This window comes from Vanellus vanellus, assembly GCF_965231255.1.
Source record: "Vanellus vanellus genome assembly, chromosome: 13".
Taxonomy (NCBI): domain Eukaryota; kingdom Metazoa; phylum Chordata; class Aves; order Charadriiformes; family Charadriidae; genus Vanellus; species Vanellus vanellus.
Window position 1 is genome coordinate 21314768 of NC_138918.1, and position 21756 is coordinate 21336523.

At 53.4% G+C, this 21756-nt stretch overlaps 1 protein-coding gene across 6 annotated transcripts in view; it reads right to left on the bottom strand.

Moving 5' to 3' along the window:
• The window catches only part of LOC309677149 (protocadherin alpha-C2-like), a gene marked incomplete at its 5' end in the record, with an annotated part of 101543 nt that extends 81738 nt beyond the window's left edge, over positions 1 to 19805 (bottom strand). For 2 of the 6 annotated variants that reach the window (XM_082489891.1, XM_082489893.1), the window contains one exon: positions 10317 to 12823. In XM_082489891.1, the coding sequence (XP_082346017.1) occupies positions 10317 to 12776 (2460 nt within the window). Of the gene's footprint in view, positions 1 to 315; positions 2731 to 10313; positions 12824 to 16623 lie in introns of those variants that run through there. The other 4 variants (XM_082489889.1, XM_082489892.1, XM_082489890.1 and 1 more) reach the window with 3 other exon arrangements.
• Between the last annotated feature and the right edge of the window lie 1951 nt (positions 19806 to 21756).

Genomic DNA, 21756 nt, shown 5'->3' on the forward strand with positions numbered 1-21756 from the left:
GGCTTGCAAGGTATTTAGTTTTCACTTACATCTTCTTTACCTTCAGTTTAGCCTCAAGCTCCTAAATGTTTGTGGGGAAAAAAAAAAAAAAAAAAAATCTTTTGTCATCCCACAATCATATTTCACCCAAAGAGAACTTGGCTTTAGAAAAGAGAGAAAAAGAACTAAAGTTTCCTCTAGGTGCCTCCTCCATGAAATGATGCCTGCTCTCCTGCAAATACCCTCAGTACCTTCTTCTGCACTGACAGCAACCCAGTGTAGACGCAAGGCCATGAGCCTGGGAGAAAAAAAAAAGTAAAAGGAAGAAGTACTTACCACAAGGAGAGCACTCAACCGATCACTTTGGACCTGCTGCACTTGGATGCAGGGTCCTGGCACTTGTAACCTTGAGCCACTGGGAACGTTCCCAGTATCACCATTTGGGACACTGCCATTACTAGGCCCAAGACCTACAGATGCCCTGTACAAGTAGGTATGAGTCAGTTTACCCACACCAGTGACCTCCAGCATGTCCGGTGGGAGGTGGGAGCTAGGAAGCATGTGCACGCTATAGCAATACTTTGTATACTCATCAGCTGGGCAGCAGCAGCTGCAGCAGCAGCAAGTCTGGCAGCGGCACAGCCGCACAATGGCAAGAAAGAGGAGGAACGCTGCAAAGATGCAAGAGACACAAGCAAGGGAAACAATCAAGTAGATGTTTGTAGTGTTGAGCAGTGTTGGTGGCTCCCCGCTGTCATCAAAGTCTGGCAGTGCCTGGGGCAGGGTGTCAGCCAGCAGGATGCCCACTGTCACAGTAGAGGAAAGCGGTGGATCCCCATGGTCCTGCACCACAACAACCACCTTGTGCTTGAGGAAGTCAGTGGAACGCATGGAGCGTGTGGTACGCAGCTCACCAGAGTGTGGTGCCAAGCGGAACAGGTTGGAGTCAGAGGAGTGGGCAAGGTGATAGGAGAGCCAGGCATTCTGCGCATTGTCCTCATCATCCGCCACTATTTTGGTCACCAGGTAGTCCTCATCAGCCAGGCGGGGCACAACTTCCACAGCTATTGAGCCATTCTGGCTGGTGGGGTACAGGATGGCTGGGGCATTGTCATTCTGGTCTGAGATGTAAACATTCACAGTTATGGCAGCACTCAAGGCTGGTGACCCATTGTCCTTGGCTTCCACTTGGAAATAGAAGCTCCTAAGCTGCTCAAAGTCAAAGGCACATTTTGCATAGATGCTCCCATTGGCCAAGCTCACAGACAAAAGGCTGGCCAGGGCACTACCTGCAACTGTGGAATTCCTGAGCACGTAAGAGACCCGTCCATTCTCCCCCATATCAGCATCAGATGCTGAGACCTGGTAAAGAAAAGCACCAAGTGGATTGTTCTCCTCCACAAACACATCAAATGTGTCAGCACTGAAAACTGGTGGATTATCATTCACATCAGAAATCTGCACCCAAAGGGTCTTCTGAGTGGTGATGGGTGGAGAGCCCAAGTCTGTGGCAGTAATGGTAATGTTGTACCCACTGATCAGCTCTCGGTCCAGAAGCCCACTGGTGACCAGGCTGTAGTAGCTTTCAAGGGAAGGCTTCAGCTGGAAAGGAAGGTTATCAGGGATCTGGCAGGTTATTTTTCCATTCTCCCCAGGGTCCTTATCCATAATACTCAGCAGAGCTATCACTGTGCCAGGAACAGCATCCTCAGGAACAGGACTGGAAAGGGATGTAATTGTTATCTCTGGGCCATGATTGTTCACATCAGTGATTTCCACCAGCAGCTTAGCTGTGCTGGACATGCCAAATGCCCCGTTGTCCCTTGCCTCAATAAGCATCTCGAGGAGAGGTCTCTGAACAGCTAAAATGCCATTGACTGTTACCTCCCCAGTGTGTGGATGAACTGAGAACATTCGCTGTAAATCAGCAGAAGTAGTATTGACAAATGAATACCTGACCTCTCCATTTGGACCTTCATCCAAGTCTGTGGCATGCACTTGCACTACCAAAGTGCCACTGGGGGAGTTTTCCAAGATACTCGCCCTGTAGACTGAGTGCTCAAATTCTGGTGCATTGTCATTGGTGTCCAGCACAGTCACAATGACTGGGACATCACCAGACTTTGGAGGATCCCCACCATCTTTGGCTGTAAGGACAAGTCTGTGAGTGGCTTGCTGCTCCCTGTCTAAGGCTTTCTTCAGCACCAATTCAGGATATTTACTCCCATCCCCGCGTGTCTGCATTTCCAAATGGAAATGTTCATCAGGGCTCAAAGTATAATTCTGGACACTGTTGGTACCTTCATCAAGATCTTGGGCGCTGGGGAGTGTAAACCGTGCTCCAGGTGACAGAAACTCAGGCACGTTTATATGATATTCACTTAAAGGAAAGCTGGGGGAATTGTCATTTATGTCCAAGACTTTAAATTCCATCCTATAAAGCTCTAGAGGGTTTTCTAACACAAGTTCGTAACTCAGAAGACAGGCAGACTTTAATTCACAAAGCTGCTCTCTGTCTACGGGCTCATTAACAGACAAAGCCCCCGTGCTTTCATTTATATTAAAATATTGCTTACTTGAACCGGTGATCATGCGAAATTTCCGAGCTGAAAGTGTAGCTGCATCTATTCCTAAATCCTTCGCTATGTTCCCAACAGACGCTCCACGCTCCGTTTCCTCAGCGATGGAATACACTACTTGCCCGTTCGCGGTGTAGCAAATAAGGCAGAAGACCATTAAATAGACCCGCATTCTTCCTCCCCTGGCTCAGCTCCCCGCAGACCGGCTCAGCAGGAACATAATCCAGAATTTCAGCAAACCCCCGTGAAGTTCCCAGCCCGAAGCGAACGGGCACCAGAGCGCACCGGCGGCAGGGCGAGAAGTTCACTGCAGGTGCCCCGGGCTCCCTGGCGGCTTCCCCCCTCCCCGCTCCGCCGGCTACCATGCGGAGAGAGGCGGCAGCTCCGCTGCGCTGCGCCCGCCGCCGCTCGCTGTGACCGGCGCGGCGCGACCCCTCGCGTCTCTTACACGCGCGGAGGTGGCGGAAGCGCCACCCAGAGGCCGCGCCGACACCTACGCCGCCGGGGGAGGGGGGGCTTCGCTCCCCCCGCCCCGCCGGCTCCCCCTCTCCTTTTTTTTTTTTTTTTTTTTCCCCCCCCCTAACGCCCCGATGGAGATTCCGGAGGGACTCCGGGGCCCCGACTCCGCGGGATGGATGTGTTTCCGTGAAGGAGAGCTGCAGAGCAGACACCACCACCACCACACCCCTCCGCTCCTTGCAGGAGACACAGCGAGAGGATGCGCTGCCCCACGCTGTCAGAGTACGGCGGTTGAAGAGAAACGCGTATGAGAAGTGACAGGCATCGGCTAAACATGGGTCAGCAGAGTCCAGGCAGACTCCGGCTGAGCACAACATCTCCCAGAGGGGTTTTAAGAGTACAATGAAAGGAGGCAGTCGACTCTACTAACAGGGTAGCCCTGTTAAACTTAAAAAAAAAAAAAAAAAAAAAAAAAAAAAAAAAAAAAAAGAGAGAGAGGAGAAGAGAAGAGGGAAAAAAGAAAAAGCTTCTTCACTGCCTCGCCTTCTAGACAAGGTAAATTAACACGGATTATTGGAGAGAAAAAGGATGTCTCCTCTGACAGTTCCCAGTCGGATCACCTGCAGCCACAGACGAGCTCCCATCCAGTCCGCCAAAGCAGGATGGGGATGGCTCGTGTGGGCGGGGGAAAGTGGGAGGCTGCAGCAGTGGAATTACGTGAAGTCTTGTTTTTAGGACATGCCCAGGAACTGTGTGGAGAAACAATCTCATATCCCACAGAGACAGCAGACCACGATTGGAAAAAAAATAAATAAAATAAATATCAAAGCTCTTTGCTCCCCCGACTTTCTGCATCGAGGGCACAGTTAACAACTACCCGCTAAGCAGGTGGGAGAGGGCAAAAAGCATTTCAAAATACCCTCCTGGAAAACCTTCCTGGAATGACCTTCGGCAGCAATTTACACAGATGGGTCTTAAGCCCTGACAACCCCTCCCATTTCCTCCATCTCCAGCTTCCTTCTGTGAGAGCTTATTATCACGAGATCCTGATCGATCAAAAGCAAGAGGCTATAAATATGCGACAAGGACAGATCTTAACCCTTCTTGCGTTTGCTGTGTTTCTTTATGCAGCTGAGGTTTTCCGGGCAAGTGAAAGAGAACATTTCAATTATACATAGTATCAGGGCCTTTCAAAGTGGGAGAAAATCGGGAGCGCAGCCAAAAGTTGTACATTAAATAATAATAAAAAAAAAATATATCGATATATCTGTTTGCATCCTCACAACCCAGCAAAATCTCCCAGTGATGTTCCTAACCTTCCCGCACCGGAGCAAGCCTTGGTCAGCCCCAGCACAAACACCTGAGAATTTTATTTTTTTTTTTTTTTTTTAAGTCCAGGCAGTACCTGAATGTTGCATTTTACTTCTACTGCGTTGACGCTACCGCATCCATTAGAGCTGCGGGGAGGGGGAGGGGAGGCTGAGCGCAGGAGCTGCGGAGCTGCTGTTCATCCACCTTAATTCACACACCACATAAATTTATTCAATGGACTATTGCACACAGTATACAGTGTAAGTATTTATTGCACACTGATTACCTTGGCTTTTTTTTTTTTTTGATTGCTAACTGCAGAAATCCCCAATTCCCACCTAGTCACCATAAAATTGTCATCCAGACTCCCCCACCCCAAATTTGCCCTAGACTCCCCTACTGCCAAGATATGATGTCATCTACAATATGAGAAATAGTTGCTAATTTTACTGCTCTGTAGTGATGCACAGTCGTTATAAACACCCTGACCCAATGCAATAACACCTATTAAAGTCACAGGAAAGATTGATAAATTTCCCTTAACATTGGCCTGTGGCAAAGACAAACCAGTTCATCTGGGAAGGCTAGAGCAGATGGGTGTTGGTGTCCCAGGTGCACACACAGACTCACCCATCTGTGACTGGGTTTGCAATGAAGAAACCCAGGAATTTGGGGCCCAAGATCCTCCTGTTGAACAGAGAAACCCACTCAAAGGCAGATTTTCTTTAAATCTTAACTTTGGAATAACAAGCTGTGGTTATACATACCGGTGCCTGAAATACCAGCAGCGCTAGAAGAAACTGGTCAATGAACAGTGGCCAAAATCAGTCAAAGTAATTGTACATTCGTCTCTTTCCAAGATGTACTCACCTTTTGAGAAGTATCTGGCAGCCTACACTTTAATTCATTCATTTACCACCCAAAATAACTTCTTCACCTTTCTGCTACATCTCTAATTTTTGCCTAATGCTTGTTTACAAGGCTCTCTTACCTGCCTCTGATTCTCTTTCTTTTTAACAACATTTTTAATCCTTACCATCCTGCTTCAGTATTTTGGCATCCCTTCTCCTATTGCCCTTTTCCACTCTCTGGTGTGGACAGTGACGTCACCAGCAGTCAGGCAGCTTCACTCACTGGAACATCTGTGCTGCCAGCAGCATCTCAACACCCAGCTACTCCCTGCTCCTGCCACACCACCTTCCCTGTCCAGCCCAGATGAGCCTGATCCATGCACCGCTCAGATAGACAGCTCTGGGTCATGGCCAAAACCCAGTGCTTAGTAATATTAAATATCTAGGGGCAGTTACACCACAGCCAATCCTGCCGTGAAGGGAGTAACGCTGTTGCGCCGTGGGGGCAGAATCCAGCCTTGCCCTGTGTGTGAAGCCACTGCTCTGCTCGGCAGAGTCCCAGGCCCGATCCTCCCTGCCTGTTCATGCTCTGCCTCCCACATTCAGCTGCCTCGGGTGTCTCAAGGCTCTCTTCACATTGTTTCTCCGCTCTCACTCTTGTTTAGCCGCCCTTCCACCTAATCCCTCTTTTCAGGGTCTCCATCTCAAATCGCTTACCCCAATTACGTTATTTGCACATTAAACACCTTTAATGGTGTTTAATTATTTAATTTAATGGTGTTTAATAACACACTTCCCTTGGTATCACAGCGGATAATGTAACCACCGTTGTAAAACCCCTCGTCTTTCATCTCACATTTGCCTTCAATCTGCCGTCTCTGAACCGTTCCCTCTTCCCTTCCTTCGGCTTGACCCATTCTTAAAGCCGCTTTGACCCGACTCGCCGAGGAATTGAATTTTTTGTGATCCCGAGGGCATGGGTCGGCACCCGCACGGTCTCACCCATCGCTACACAACCCCGCTCATCATCTCTTGCTCCCCGACGTTCTCACAGAACTCTTCCTCCACGTCCCTCCTCCCGACAGGCGGTTGCAGAGCTGCGTTTCCACCGCCTCAAAGCCCTGACCATCCCCTTACGTACTCTTTCCCCCGCTCGGTCTTATATTTTCAGCCAGTCATCCCTTTTTCCGGCTGTAAGACGTCATTAGTCCAGCCGTGCACGTTGTGCTCGTAACAATGGTAGCGGCAAGAGGAAATTATTAAGCGAGCAAAGGCAAAAAAAAAAAAAACAAAGATAAATGGTAAAACTGGGTTACCTCGGGGCTGTGGAGCATGTGGCTGCACCACGCGAAGCGCCACTCGTGTTTGAACATCATCTACGTCAGCAATGATTTTAAGGCGCCGTTTCCGCGGGAAACGCATCAGAGGCGGTGGAGACGCGGAACGGTGCCTTCGGCGGAGGTTTCCAAGACATGTCGCGCTCGGTACTGAGCCTTGGGAAAATCCCAGAGATGCTCACCAGAACCCAGGGGCTCTACTGGTGCTAAACTAGGACACGGCGCTTCAGCGGGAGACAGCAAGAAGGGGCAAAATCCATTCGGGGGACCAGACGGAGCGATAGCTCAGCGGTTTCTCCTCCGAGGGGAACCGGTGAGCTCTCCGCGCCGGCAGCTGTGCCCGGACCGACCGGCAGCCCCAGCCGTTATTTCCACTCGGAAAGGAGCACGTGAAAAGCTCGTACGCTGCCAGGAGCCCGACAGTAAACATGGTCTGCCTACGGCCTGAGGACGACCGGAGCTCCTACTCGGACAGAGCCCAAATCACCAGCGCGGAGCCACCGACGGAGGTGCAGGACCCCCGCTGTCGCCTTTCGCATGTGGGCTCCTCCGGGTAGGGATGAACGCAAGGACGGTGGTAACTCCCAGCGCCCGGTAGCCCACGCTCTTCCCCGTGGGAATTGTCCCCTCATGACCACCCCCTCTTCTATTCTCCGCGGGCTCCGTCTCAGCCCTGCGCCTCCCTCGGCGAAAGGGGCGGGCAGAGAAGCTCCGACATCCCTCCCCCCTCCTACCCCCCCCCCCTCCCCCCGCGCAGGCAGGCGGGCAGCGATGTCAGGATGCCCTTCAACAAGCCACGGGAGCTCGCAGCTGCTACGTGGGGACAAGGGGAGCGGAGATGATTTACAAGGAGCCCGGGAGAACAATCTCGCACGCAGAGGATTTCTAGATATCAACGAACCCCACGAAAATCCTCGTTACCCACAGCAAGCCACGGAAATGCGGACTCACAACGCGCTGTTCGCCATATCGCCCGCAAAAACTCGCCTCTTGAACGCGAGGGCGGAGATTCGTCTATTTAACTCCCAGTCAGAGACTGCTGGGCGTGGCGGAAGATGCTGGGGGAAAATAGCGACAGCGGGTACGTGGGACCAGTCCCAGTCGTGCGGAAAAGCAGCTCCGAGCCGAGCATCCGGCGTCTCTCTCAACTCCTCCGGCAGCCGCGCCGGGCATTTCCCTGCCTGTAAAATCCCCAGTACTGAGGCTGCAAAACAGCCTCCGGCCACCGTGGCGGTGCTGGCGCTGCAGCCGCGGCTCCGCCGCCTCTCCGAGACCCTTCCGCTCCCAGAGCCGCCCGCGAAAGAGCTCTACAGAGCACCCAGATGCCAGCCCCGCCTGGATGCCGCGATTACACGGTGTCTAATAACATCAGCATCATTCGCCAAAACAATATGAAGCGGGAATGAGAGTCGGGGCTTGCAGCGACTGACAGGCCTACACGAAATTGGTATCTTTTATTCAAGACACTGACTGGATGTTCTAGCGCCTTCTGTTAATCACTCCTGCCCTGACTATGCTGCGAAGTAAGAGCATCACGAGCTCTGTTGCTGAAGTTAAGACTGCTTTATGTTTCTAAAAGAAATGCTGAAATAGTTCCTGCCAGTGTACGTCCATAATAAATCTCGTTCAGATCTTCAATTCATTACTGCAGTCACAGAAACCAAGAGAATCCGTACGGAAGCCAAAGCCTCCCATGCCCCAAACGATCGGCTTTAAGAGACTCCGCATCGCCCATAATCACAGCCCGAGGCAATGAGTTGCCTCCCACACCTGCGCGCAAGTGCTGATTTTTTCCACCCGCTTCTACAGAATTAATTAAACCTTCTTAGAAACCTAACCAGAAGATTCTGCTTTAGAAGAGGGCTGTTTGCTGTTCCTGCCTTCCAACACATCCATATGAATTAAGGAAAGAAAGTGACAGCTCTACAGCTCTGGGATAAACCTTACTACTTACAAGTGAAGGTAGTTCACGCATACTTAAGAGGTGATGATCCACTCCCCGTAAACACATCAGCTATCGGACGTGATCAAAGGAGACTAGAAACACAATCCCCAGCAAATACACAAAGAACTCCAACGTAAAGCCCTTACTAAGGGATCTAAAATAGATAAAGGAACGAAAGAGAAATTTATGGCACACGCTCACGTTTTTCTCTGTATCAGCGCGAGATAATTCGCTCCTATGATTGTTTTCCAAGACCGACGTGAAGTTTTCAGCTTTCTTTACTAGATTTCGGTATCCCTATAAGTACCATTCTTGTCAATTTGGAACAAATGACCTCCGATTTTATTTTTTTACTCCACATACTTCGTGTAAAAGACTTATAGAAGTACAAAACCCAACCAAATGTGCGTTCCCAAAAGAAATATACCGTTTTACAGGTATCACTTTGCCACAAAACTATAGTAGTTATCCAAACGTGTGTCTTTGGCGAATTGAACGCATAACACGAATAAGAATTATATTAAAGTACTGCTTGTTCTTACAACCCCGGCAGCTCTACAGAATTCGGGTTTAGGCTATAAAAATCAGCCGAGATCTTCGCTTTTTTCTGTAGAGCTGCATCCAGCTTCTAGCATCGAACAAGAAACACAACACATGATCCTAAGATGAAATATTATTTCATCTCAGAGTGCTGTGGAAGTGGTCTCGATGAGAACGGAGTTGATAAAGTCCCATTAGTGCATGGTCAGGACCAACTGCTTCGATAACGGCATTAAAACAACGCGATAATTAAACAATCACTCGCCACACAGGAAAATCACTGTCGAAAACAGTATCGGAAATATATTTTCAGCTGAATCTGCGTTTCCTTGTTTCTTCTACTCTACTGCTGGGTGAACCAAAAGTTTTCAACCTACCATCACTAGACTATTCAATACTGCATATAGAAGCTCTTCCTTCTACTTTTAGCTTAACCACACTTCCTCCCCCGATTCCAGCCAAGTTAATTTTCGATTCTACTATCCACAGCACATTTCTGGGTTGGATGGGGTAGAACAGAAACCACAACACTACAAAGAAAGGGGGGTGAGGTGTCGGGGAGAGGCGCAGCAAGCCGAGGAAGCACCCTCTCCCTCAAACACTTCTCCACTTTTTCATAAAGTGTCTCACTCCATTTTCTCTCACCTTTTCAGTGCACTTCCAGAGTCACAACAGTACTCACGACTTCCACCAACATTTCCTCCTCTCACTGCACCCCATAACTTTCACTCGATGTACTTAAGATTTGTGTTCCGTCACCGCCCGGTGAGCTTCTGAAGCAATAAAAGCCCGACCGAGCCTTTGCGCACATGAACACAATGATCATCAAACGAAGCGTAACCACACCTGGTTTCAAAGATAATATCCTAATTACTGTCATCCTGAGGGAGACACCAAACTCCTGGAGACCTGCTGAGTGTTTTCACACGTTGAAAGACACTAAAAAAAGGAGATATAAAAGATCTGCTAACTACTCCTAATATAATTTGAAGCCAAGTAGCGGGCCGGGAGGGAACCAACTTACAACGATAAGAATACATTTAAGCGTAACGTTCTACGCAAAGCAGAGAGAATTAAAACATGGAAATTTTGCGAGGCATTCAAGTAGTCAAACAACGACATTTCAAAAAGCGAAAACGCATATCAGACGCTGTACGCTACGGCTACATCCAAGAAAAATACAAAGCAAGGATTCGCATTGTAAAGTTATTATTACAAAAATTGTGTTTTAATCTATAGACGATCCATGAAAATTGATAGGTAAATAGAACTAGCCAATTGAGAATAAAAAAATATTTATGGATACACCTACCACGCCGGAAGCAAGTGGGGAGAGAGGCGGCCCATTCCCAGCACACCCGTTTTCTACAGCGGGGCCGGCCGGCGGCGGCGGCAAGTTGGGGCTGAAAACCATCAGGTCGCTCTTGCCCGCGCCCTCCGCCACGCACAGGCTCCGGCTCTGCCGCTGCGAGTACGACCAGCTCCCCACTTCGCTGGCGCACACCAGCGTCGCCGGCCCGGGCCCCGACAGCACGGCCGCCCGCGGCGACCACCGCGACGCCACGTACAGCACCACCGCCAGCACCAACACGCTCGACACCGCGCAGATGCCCACCACCAGCCACACGTTCGTCGACGACGACGCCGACACCGACGCCGGCCCGACGCCCTCCGCGCCCGACGCCGGACGCAGCCCCGACCCCGACGAGCCCGCCGCCGCCAGCGCCGCCTCGCCGCCTTCCACCAGCGACACGCTCAGCGTGGCCGTGGCCGAGCGCGACGGCTCCCCGTGGTCCCGCACCACGATCACCAGCCTCTGCCGCGGGCCGTCCGCCTCCTCCAGCGCCCGCGCCGTGCTCACCTCGCCGCTGTACAGCCCCACGCGGAACGCGCCCTTCCCCCGCGGCTCCCACAGCTCGTACCGCAGCCACGCGTTGTAGCCCGAGTCCGCGTCCACCGCACGGATCTTCGCCACCACCTGCCCCGCCGGCGCCCCCCACGACGCCCACGCCCACAGCGACCCCGAGCCCGGACCCGGCGACGCCTCCGGCGACGCACCGACGCCCGCCGACGGCAGCAGCGACGGCGCGTTGTCGTTCTCGTCCACCACGAACACCTGCACCGTCGCGTTGCCGCACAGCGCCGGCTCCCCCGCGTCCACCGCCCGCACCTCCAGCTCCAGCACCTGCACCTCCTCGTAGTCCAGCGGCTGCAGCGCCCACAGGCGACCGCTCTCCGCGTCCACCGACACGTACCTCGACCACGACCGCCACCCCACGACCGACGCCGCCCCGCCCGCCCCGCCCTCCCACAGCGAGTAGCTCACGCGACCGTTGCCCGCCTCGTCCGCGTCCCGCGCACGCAGCACCGCCAGCTCCGCGCCCGCCGCGTTGTTCTCCCGCACCAGCACCGTGTACACGGCCTGCGCGAACGACGGCGCGTTGTCGTTCACGTCCGACACCGGCACGCGCACCCCGCGGCTGGCGCGCAGCGGCGGCGACCCGCCGTCCTCCGCCCGCACCTCCACCTCGTACTCCGACACACGCTCCCGGTCCAGCGCCTCACGCAGCACCAGCGAGTACGACCCCGCGAACGTCGACACCAGCCCGAACGGCACCGGCGGCCACACCGCGACCCGCACGCGGCCGTTCGACCCCGAGTCCCGGTCCGACACGCTCAGCAGCGCCACCACCGTCCCCAACGACGCGTCCTCTGGCACCGGCACCGACAGCGACGTCACCCGCACTTCCGGCGCGTTGTCGTTCACGTCCAACACTTCTAACACCACCTTGCAGTGGCCCGATAACGGAGGGGACCCTTTGTCTCTTGCTTCTACAGCGATCTCGTAACTATCCATTTCTTCGTAGTCTAATTTTCCTTGAAGTCTAATTTCTCCTTTTTTCTCGTCAATAGTGAACATTTCTTTAACTTCTTCAGTGACATGTCTACTAAATAAGTATATAATATCGCTATTGATCCCTTCGTCCAAATCGGTGGCATTAAGCGTGATTAAAAGAGTCCCGGGCTCTGAACCCTCTAAGATTTTCACATTGTAAATCGATTGGTTGAACTGGGGTGCATTGTCGTTCGCGTCCAGCACAGATATCAACACCTCCATTGCGCCCGAAAGCGACGGCCGGCCACCGTCACTCGCCGTCAACACCAGCCGATGCACAGGCATCATCTCACGGTCTAGCAGTTTCGTCAGAACAAGAGCCAAAGACGCGGTCTGGTCGTTATTACTCTGATGATCAAGAGTGAAGTGCTCGCTGTGGCTGAGTGTATAGGAGAGCTGCGCGTTCGCTCCGATATCTGCATCCGACGCGCCCTCCAGCGGGAAACGGGACCCCGGCAGCGACGATTCCGCGATGCTAAAGGCTTCTTCATTCACGCGGAATAGTGGGGCGTTGTCGTTGATGTCGGTCACCTCCAGCTCCACGTGGAAGACGCGCAGCGGCCGCTCCACCAGCACCTCCAGCCGCAGCGCGCACGGCGCGCTCTTCCCGCACAGCTCCTCCCGGTCCAGCCGCGAGCTCACCACCAGCGCCCCGCTCGCCCCGCTCACCTCCACGCTCGCCCGCCGGCCCGCCGACACCAGCCGCAGCCGACGCCACTCCGCCTCGCCCGCCTCCAGGCCCAGGTCCTGCGCCAGGCGACCCACCACCGTCCCGGCCTTGCCTTCCTCCGCCACCGAGTACCGCACCTGACCGACCACCAGCGCCCACGCCGCCTGCACCAACAGCACACGCAACACCGCACCCCAACACACGCCCATCGCCGCCGCCGGCACCCGCCCGGGCCCCGCACGGCTCCCCGCCGTCGCCCGGATGGCCGCCTTAATCGCTCTCCGGCAGGCGCGGGGCGCCACTCCGCGCTCCGCCGCCCCGCCCGGCCCAGCCCGCCGCATTCTGCCTCCCGCTGACGGCAGCCGTGACAGAGGATCGGGGAGGAGCTGCCGCCATCCTCCCGTCTTACCGGCGCCTTCGCGGCCAACAGCGGCACCTGGTGTCCGACCGCAGCTCCTTCCACGAGCAGCCTCCTCCTGCCGCCCTCCCGAGACCTGCCGCGGCGCTCCGCTCGGGGAATGACGGGCCGTGGCTCGGACCGCTCGGCCGCCAACCTCCGCGATTTCCCATTTTCAAGAATGATAATAGTTGATAACAGAACCTTCTACTTCGCTTCTCTTTCTCTTCTTTCTCTTCTGTTTCCCATCTCTTCCTCTTCCCTCTCCTTCTCTTCCCTAAAGGCATTTTAATTGATGTATATTTGCAAAAATGTTTCCTAAAAGCCTACAGGAATCACACCTGGAAATGTCTTCACTGAGAAGAACTTACCTCAGTTCTGCTTTCCTGACTTTGTCTTCCTTACACGGTGTTGAGGAGGCATAACCCGTTTCTTCGTTTATTTCTTCCTTTGTGAAGAGAGTTCATCTGTGTCCTCTACGGAAGACTGTATCCTCGATCTTCCATCTATGGGAAATACTCAGGTCTCCAGAAGACATAGATTCACGCGGGAATTTTTTGTATCCAGTGCAACAACGCTAAAAACAAGCAGAAATTGCTTCCTTTTTCATGGCTTTGTGACAGTGTTGTAGCTGAGAAATCCCATGAGCTCTCCTTGGTTTTCATACAGTAAACAACAGTGAGGGACATCATATTACAAATATCTCTGTCTGAGATATAACAGAATGGTTTTGCCTCTTGAAGTATAGCTCCAACGTAAGGAACTAGCAATGCATACAAATTCCAGAGACTTTCAGCTCCATCTGTGACTCCCTAACTGTATATGTCAGTCGAAACATAAGCCACATACCATAAATCCTCTCTGAAGGGTGAAATAGGTCAGGGAACATGAGCTCTACGGTAGTCTTGATGCGTCTCAGTCAAATATTTCCTACAAGTTTTATCCCCCACTTGTAACTGCACAATGAATAACAAGTTCTTTCTTACCTTTTTAGTCAGGTAGGCGCTCACAGTACAGTAAAACAATGGGCCCATTACTGATGGAGATAAGCTGCTGCAGGATACAGTACAGTCATCCACCCATCACATAACTAAAGACAGCGCAAAAGGGTTGTGCCACTGCTCTGGCAAGGTACAGTTCATCTTACAACATGTTTGCAGGCTCCCACCTTATCCACTGCCATAAATGCATCAGGGTTCCTTCTCTACACATCTACAGACACTTCCTGCTACCCCGCCACGCAGGCCAGGCACCAACAACAGAACAGATGATTTCACAGGGCAGTGATTTGCTGGTTCTACCACAAAAGCATCACCAATGCAACAGGAGGTCAAAACAAAATGAAGATACCAAATGCTAAAAAAATCCAAGTAGGTCTGTTGACAGGTAATCTTTAATTAAGCCTGTTGCTAGTCTACCAGTTCTCTTGATTTATTTCCAGGTCTCTATTGTCAGGCCCAAGTTCAGGGATCGCTGTTTACACTTTCAGGGAAGTAGGGCTGGAAAAGCAATCAGGCTTTTCCCCAACCTCTCAAATCCCTCCTGTATTGCCAGGGTTTCTATATCCCTTTCTATGAAGATGGAAACAAATAAAACCTGAAGTGTCATGGTATTCTCTCGAGGTAAACATCACCTTGAGAAACTACAAGAAAATGAACTGCAGTGATGGCACGAGGCACAAATTCTGAAATCAAGTAGTCAAAACTATTTGGCAGCATGGCTTTTGCTCACAATCACTGACACATCTCCTGAGAAAGGCAAGCTAAGCCATGCTGTCTATGGGGGAATCAGGAGTCTCCAGTGTCATCCCAGTTCATACTCACATGATCACCACACAAGGCACGCACACAACAAGACACAAAATAACAGTTTATTTTAAACAGTATTCTCAGGAAGGGAAAAAGAAAAAAAAAAAAGGAAACACAAAAGCCTATCGCTGCAGGGTACATGGAACTAGCAGGGTCAGGAACCACAGCTGAGGTGATTCTACAAACACATTCACCCACTAAAAACAAGTCCTCTAGCAATACATCTTCCATAATACAGCGCTATAGCTGCATGTTTTTCACACCTCCCTTGGTTCATGCTCTTCTGCCATTAAGTGCTTCATATTAGAAAGTACATTTACATCATACTTGGAACGGGGCAATATGAAATGCTTCTATTATCTTTCCTATGTTCATAGAAATCGTGTAATACTTCACAAACTGATATATGCCAGGCAGGCGAATAGAGAAGAACCTGGAGCACCAACTGTGCTCACCTTGCACAGTTTCAGAAGAGAATCAAAAAGGAGGACAGAGTTCTGATTAAGAAAAGACTGGAAACCAGCACTTCGCATCAATCAAGAGCAAAAAGTTTATTAAAACTGCCCTACCTACAAGGCAGGGAAATGAACACAAATGAAGACACCCCACAAATATGAAAGAAGGCTGAAAGAGGCGCTTAGAGTTGTGATTAACTATGCAAATGGCAGGAAAACCAAACATGGTCACTTGACCAAGATAACAAGGTAAACACTGCAGTCGGGCAGAGACATCAAAGGATCTCAAAAAGTCATGGAGAGTGATGTAACAAAGTTTAGAGTAGATACTACCCTACAGAGGAGTGTTAAAATACAGGCCTGCTGAGAACTGCAGAAAGAGTTAATGATCCTGAAGACCTATGTGGGGAAATGGCAAAAGATTTTCCATGCAGGACATCACAAAGCTGAGTGAAGGAGCAAAAAAGTGCGGCTTCAACAGAGACTGATTGACTTTGAAACACCCATTTAAGGTTCTGAACTTACATCTTTAGCATACAGGAGACAGTGACATGGATATATCAGCTCTGTTCTCAGTGCCAATCAAAAAGCTAAGATTTATGAGACGATACAAGAAAAAAAAATGCGTTTCGTTCAACTGTACGAACATATAAGTTTCACCAACACTTTCAATATTTTCTGGAGGTCCTCCCGTTCTTAACAGGGTAAGAAGAATAGATAAGACCAGGAAGAGTTTCAGAGAAGGCCAGCAGGATGACCAAAGATTAAGAGCAGCTTCTCTTTGAGGAACGCTTCCTCATGTTAAAAACAAAAGACTGGAATGGAATACGACAGAGATCTTCAAAGCACAAGTACCATGACGAAAGATAAGGCGCAAAAGCCATGAAAAACTAGACTGCACAACAATGCGAGAAAAGCCATCCAATTTCAACATATCCGCCATTCAGAGCGGGTTTGTACTGGAAATTTTGACGCATCCTTTAAACCCCAACTTGTGTTCTCGATCTCCCCATCACGCCTACAAAAAGAGAGGAGGTGCTAAAGAAAACAGCAGCTGACCCTATTACACTTTCACCTAGAAATAAAGCGGTAAACCATCACGTTAAAATACTAGCATTGAGGTCGTGAAACTATGGAAACTGGCTGCAGAACGGCTCCAACCAATTGCGATCCCCAGGAAGAGAAGAAAGTGGCATAAAAAGTGCTGCAATAAAACCGCTTGCAGAGGAAGAAGACGCAAGAAATGCAGCAGCCAGCAGCCAGAGAGAAGGAACCGACAAGCACCGCCCTCGGGCCACGCGGGGTGACCACGGCTCCCACCACCGCCTGACCAGGCGACGGAACACAAGATAGAAGGGGCGTCGGGCGAAGGGGCGAGAAAGGGAGGGCCACTCACCGTGTCCAGGACGGCGGGCGGCTCCGGCTGCGTCTCCTTCGCCGCGGGGCCGGCCGGCGGCGGCGGCAAGTTGGGGCTGAAAACCATCAGGTCGCTCTTGCCCGCGCCCTCCGCCACGCACAGGCTCCGGCTCTGCCGCTGCGAGTACGACCAGCTCCCCACTTCGCTGGCGCACACCAGCGTCGCCGGCCCGGGCCCCGACAGCACGGCCGCCCGCGGCGACCACCGCGACGCCACGTACAGCACCACCGCCAGCACCAACACGCTCGACACCGCGCAGATGCCCACCACCAGCCACACGTTCGTCGACGACGACGCCGACACCGACGCCGGCCCGACGCCCTCCGCGCCCGACGCCGGACGCAGCCCCGGCCCCGACGAGCCCGCCGCCGCCAGCGCCGCCTCGCCGCCCTCCACCAGCGACACGCTCAGCGTGGCCGTGGCCGAGCGCGACGGCTCCCCGTGGTCCCGCACCACGATCACCAGCCTCTGCCGCGGGCCGTCCGCCTCCTCCAGCGCCCGCGCCGTGCTCACCTCGCCGCTGTACAGCCCCACGCGGAACGCGCCCTTCCCCCGCGGCTCCCACAGCTCGTACCGCAGCCACGCGTTGTAGCCCGAGTCCGCGTCCACCGCACGGATCTTCGCCACCACCTGCCCCGCCGGCGCCCCCCACGACGCCCACGCCCACAGCGACCCCGAGCCCGGACCCGGCGACGCCTCCGGCGACGCACCGACGCCCGCCGACGGCAGCAGCGACGGCGCGTTGTCGTTCTCGTCCACCACGAACACCTGCACCGTCGCGTTGCCGCACAGCGCCGGCTCCCCCGCGTCCACCGCCCGCACCTCCAGCTCCAGCACCTGCACCTCCTCGTAGTCCAGCGGCTGCAGCGCCCACAGGCGACCGCTCTCCGCGTCCACCGACACGTACCTCGACCACGACCGCCACCCCACGACCGACGCCGCCCCGCCCTCCCACAGCGAGTAGCTCACGCGACCGTTGCCCGCCTCGTCCGCGTCCCGCGCACGCAGCACCGCCAGCTCCGCGCCCGCCGCGTTGTTCTCCCGCACCAGCACCGTGTACACGGCCTGCGCGAACGACGGCGCGTTGTCGTTCACGTCCGACACCGGCACGCGCACCCCGCGGCTGGCGCGCAGCGGCGGCGACCCGCCGTCCTCCGCCCGCACCTCCACCTCGTACTCCGACACACGCTCCCGGTCCAGCGCCTCACGCAGCACCAGCGAGTACGACCCCGCGAACGTCGACACCAGCCCGAACGGCACCGGCGGCCACACCGCGACCCGCACGCGGCCGTTCGACCCCGAGTCCCGGTCCGACACGCTCAGCAGCGCCACCACCGTCCCCAACGACGCGTCCTCCGGCACCGGCACCGACAGCGACGTCACCCGCACTTCCGGCGCGTTGTCGTTCACGTCCAACACTTCCAACACCACCTTGCAGTGGCCCGATAACGGAGGGGACCCTTTGTCTGTTGCCTTGACGTGTACGTCGTAGAAAGTAACTGTCTCAAAGTCCAGGGCGCCCGTCAGTCTGATCTCCCCGCTGGCCGCATCGATGCTGAACACATCTGAGTCCGAGGGAGGAACAATAGTATCAATTTCATAAATCACGTCTCGATTACTTCCGACGTCGGGGTCCGTGGCATTAACCCGCAACACCACCGCCCCCTCTAAAGTGTCTTCGGGCAATACTACGTTGTACACCGACTGGTTGAACTCGGGTGCGTTGTCGTTCGCGTCCAGCACCGAGACCACCACCTCCATCGTCCCCGACAGCGACGGCCGGCCACCGTCACTCGCCGTCAACACCAACCGGTGCACAGGCATCGTCTCACGGTCCAGAGGTTTCGCGAGTATCAGAAACAGGGATGTACTACGCGACTTACTGTTTTCTTCTTCTATTCGAAAATACTCGCTGGGGCTCAGCGTATAGGAGAGCTCAGCGTTCGCTCCGATATCGGCATCCGACGCGCCCTCCAGCGGGAAACGGGAACCGGGCACCGTGGTTAATTCCGCGAGGCTAAAGTTTTTCCGGGCGGCGGGGAAGAGCGGGGCGTTGTCGTTGATGTCGGTCACCTCCAGCTCCACGTGGAAGACGCGCAGCGGCCGCTCCACCAGCACCTCCAGCCGCAGCGCGCACGGCGCGCTCTTCCCGCACAGCTCCTCCCGGTCCAGCCGCGAGCTCACCACCAGCGCCCCGCTCGCCCCGCTCACCTCCACGCTCGCCCGCCGGCCCGCCGACACCAGCCGCAGCCGACGCCACTCCGCCTCGCCCGCCTCCAGGCCCAGGTCCTGCGCCAGGCGACCCACCACCGTCCCGGCCTTGCCTTCCTCCGCCACCGAGTACCGCACCTGACCGACCACCAGCGCCCACGCCGCCTGCACCAACAGCACACGCAACACCGCACCCCAACACACGCCCATCGCCACCGCCGCTGCCGGCACCCGCCCGGGCCCCGCACGGCTCCCCGCCGCCGTCCGCTCGCACCGCCTCTCCTGCCCGCCCCGCGCTCACAGCCGAGCTCTCCGCCGCACCGGGGCGGAGCCGCCTCGCCGCTCCGCCGCCGTTTCTGAGCCTGCAGCGACACCGTGTGCTGCTCCGCCGGCGCACACGCTCCCACCACCAACCGCGCCTCCGGACCCGGACCCGTCGTCTCCTCCCTACTCTCTTCCTTCCATTCTCCTGTTCCTTTTTCTTTTTTTTTCCTTGCTTGTTTGCTTTTCCCTTCTTTGTCTTTCTTCTTCCTTTGTCTTCCGTTTTTCCTCGTGTTTTCTTCCTTCAGTTCTCTCTTTTGTTTCGTTTGTCTCGTTCTTCCTTTCTTTCCTGCTTTTTGACTTCTCTTTGTTGCTTTTTCTCTTCGCCGCTGTGGACACCATCAAAGACGGAGCCATCAGCGCTAATTACGGGGCATGAGGGCCCGAGCGCCTTACTGTAACCAAGGCAGAGGCTGTTGAGGACTAACTCCGTTCATCGTCTAGAGCTGGCATCGCTGCGCCCTAGTAATATCCTTCATTATTTCTTCCTTTATTTCTCTTCTTTCTGTTTCTTCCTTCCTTTATTACTTCATTGCTTCATTTCTTTGTTCCTGCTTCTTCAGAATAAGAAACATTTTCAGGACAGGAGAATTAGTTTTAAGGGACACATTTGCTTAACATTAGCAAAGATTTCTGGGGGACCTGAACAGGGAAAAAAAAAAAAAAGTTCTGCAAAAGCCTAAAAATCACTGGACAGTGCACAGTGCTCTCTGTTGCCAATGTTGAAGGAAGAGAACCCAAAACGGTGGCAATTTTTGCTGTCAGAAGAAAACCAACAGAATCCATCCCACTGGATTGAAGCACAAGGCTTGCCAACATCTTCAATACGGAAAGCACTTCTTCCCCTGCCAAGCAAGGGAGATGAGCAGAGAGATGACCAAGGAGAGTTTTACAGCAGGCAAAGTGATCGAAATTTCAAAAACCACCTGTTTGACTAACAACATACCACGTTCAGGAGCAAATGATTAAAGGAACCCGTGGCAGATGTCTTCACGTCACACGTGAATACCATGGAGAACAAAAGGGTGTGAGGATGTGCAGATCTTCTGGAGGCCCTGAGAGGATCCTGACCAAGTAGGGCTCTGCATCAGGCCTCTTCTCAAGGCTTTCTACTCGCATCTTCAATGACATGCCATGGGAAATGAGATCTCCAGTTAAGTGGACATTCTCCTTTACTTCCCCAGTGACACAGACTGTTACAGAGACACCCAGCATCTCCATTTCCCTCAGGCAAGACTCTTCCCCACTCAAAGTCACCCTCCCACTGATGCATGCCCAGGCCCTACTTCATGATGCTGGGAGCATCACTGCCACAACACACAGACATTGCTCCACCACGATAACATGCCCCAGCTCTCAACACTACTCTGAGCATGACCCAAGCCCTTGCACATCCTCACCTTCCCTCATGATCAGCACAAAGAACATATGGATGGATGCAGAGCCACTCACTGTCTGGCAGACTCCTCCCAGATGCCTGAACTTCACCCTGAATACTTTATGCCTTCTCAGCATTTTTAGGTGCAAACTCTACAGAGCTGTGCATTACAGTTCTTAGAGTTTCTGTGATTAGACCTGTGGCAGCTCTGATCCCAGTCCGCACAGATTTCATTCTTCAAGAGAACCACACCAAATACCAAAGTGCAAGCGCACTCCCAGTATCAACTGGGTGGGAAAATTTGCACCATAGAAAACCAGAGCTGGGCCACTGTGCAGGGTTTGGTGTGTACACACACATAGCAGAATGAGCCATGTGTAATAGGACACATAATAGGACACAGGTGACTGTGTCCAATAAAGCCAATGCCAGCTGGCTCCAAGATGGACCCATTGCTGGCCAAGGCCAAGCCAAGCAGCAATGGTGATAGCACCTCTGTGATAACATATTTAAGAAAGGGGAAAAAAAACCAAAACAACTGCACAATTGCAGTGGGAGACAGGAGTGAAAATATGTGACAAAAACAACTCTGCAGATGCCAAGGTCAGTGAAGAAGGACAGGGAGGAGGTGCTCCAGGTGCCGGAGCAGAGATTCCCCTGCAGCCCATGCTGAACACCATGGTGAGGCAGGCTGTTGCCTTGCAACCCATGGAGGTTAATGGTGGAGCAGACACCCACCTGCAGCCCATGGAGGACCCCATGCCAGAGCAGGTGGATGCACAAAGGAGGCTGTGACTCAAAGGAGACTGTGACCCCGTGGGAAGCCTACACTGGAGCAGGCTCCTGGCAGGACCTGTGCAACCATGGAGAGAGAAGCTGACACTGTAGCAGGTTTGCTGGCATGACTTGGGACCCCGTAGAGGACCCACGCTAGAGCAGTCTTTTCCTGAATGTCTACACCCTGAGAAAGGGATCCACGCTGGAGCACTTTGTGAAAAACTGCAGCACATAGGAGGGACTCATTTAGGAGAAGTTGCAGGGACCCCACACTGGAGCAGAGGAAGAGTATGATGCATGCTCCCCCATGAGGAGGAAGCAGTGGCAGAGACAACGTGTGATGAACTGACCACAACCCCCATTCCCTGTCTCCCAGTGCTGCTGGGTAGAAGGAGGTAGAGAAACTGTGAGTCCAGCCCAGGAAG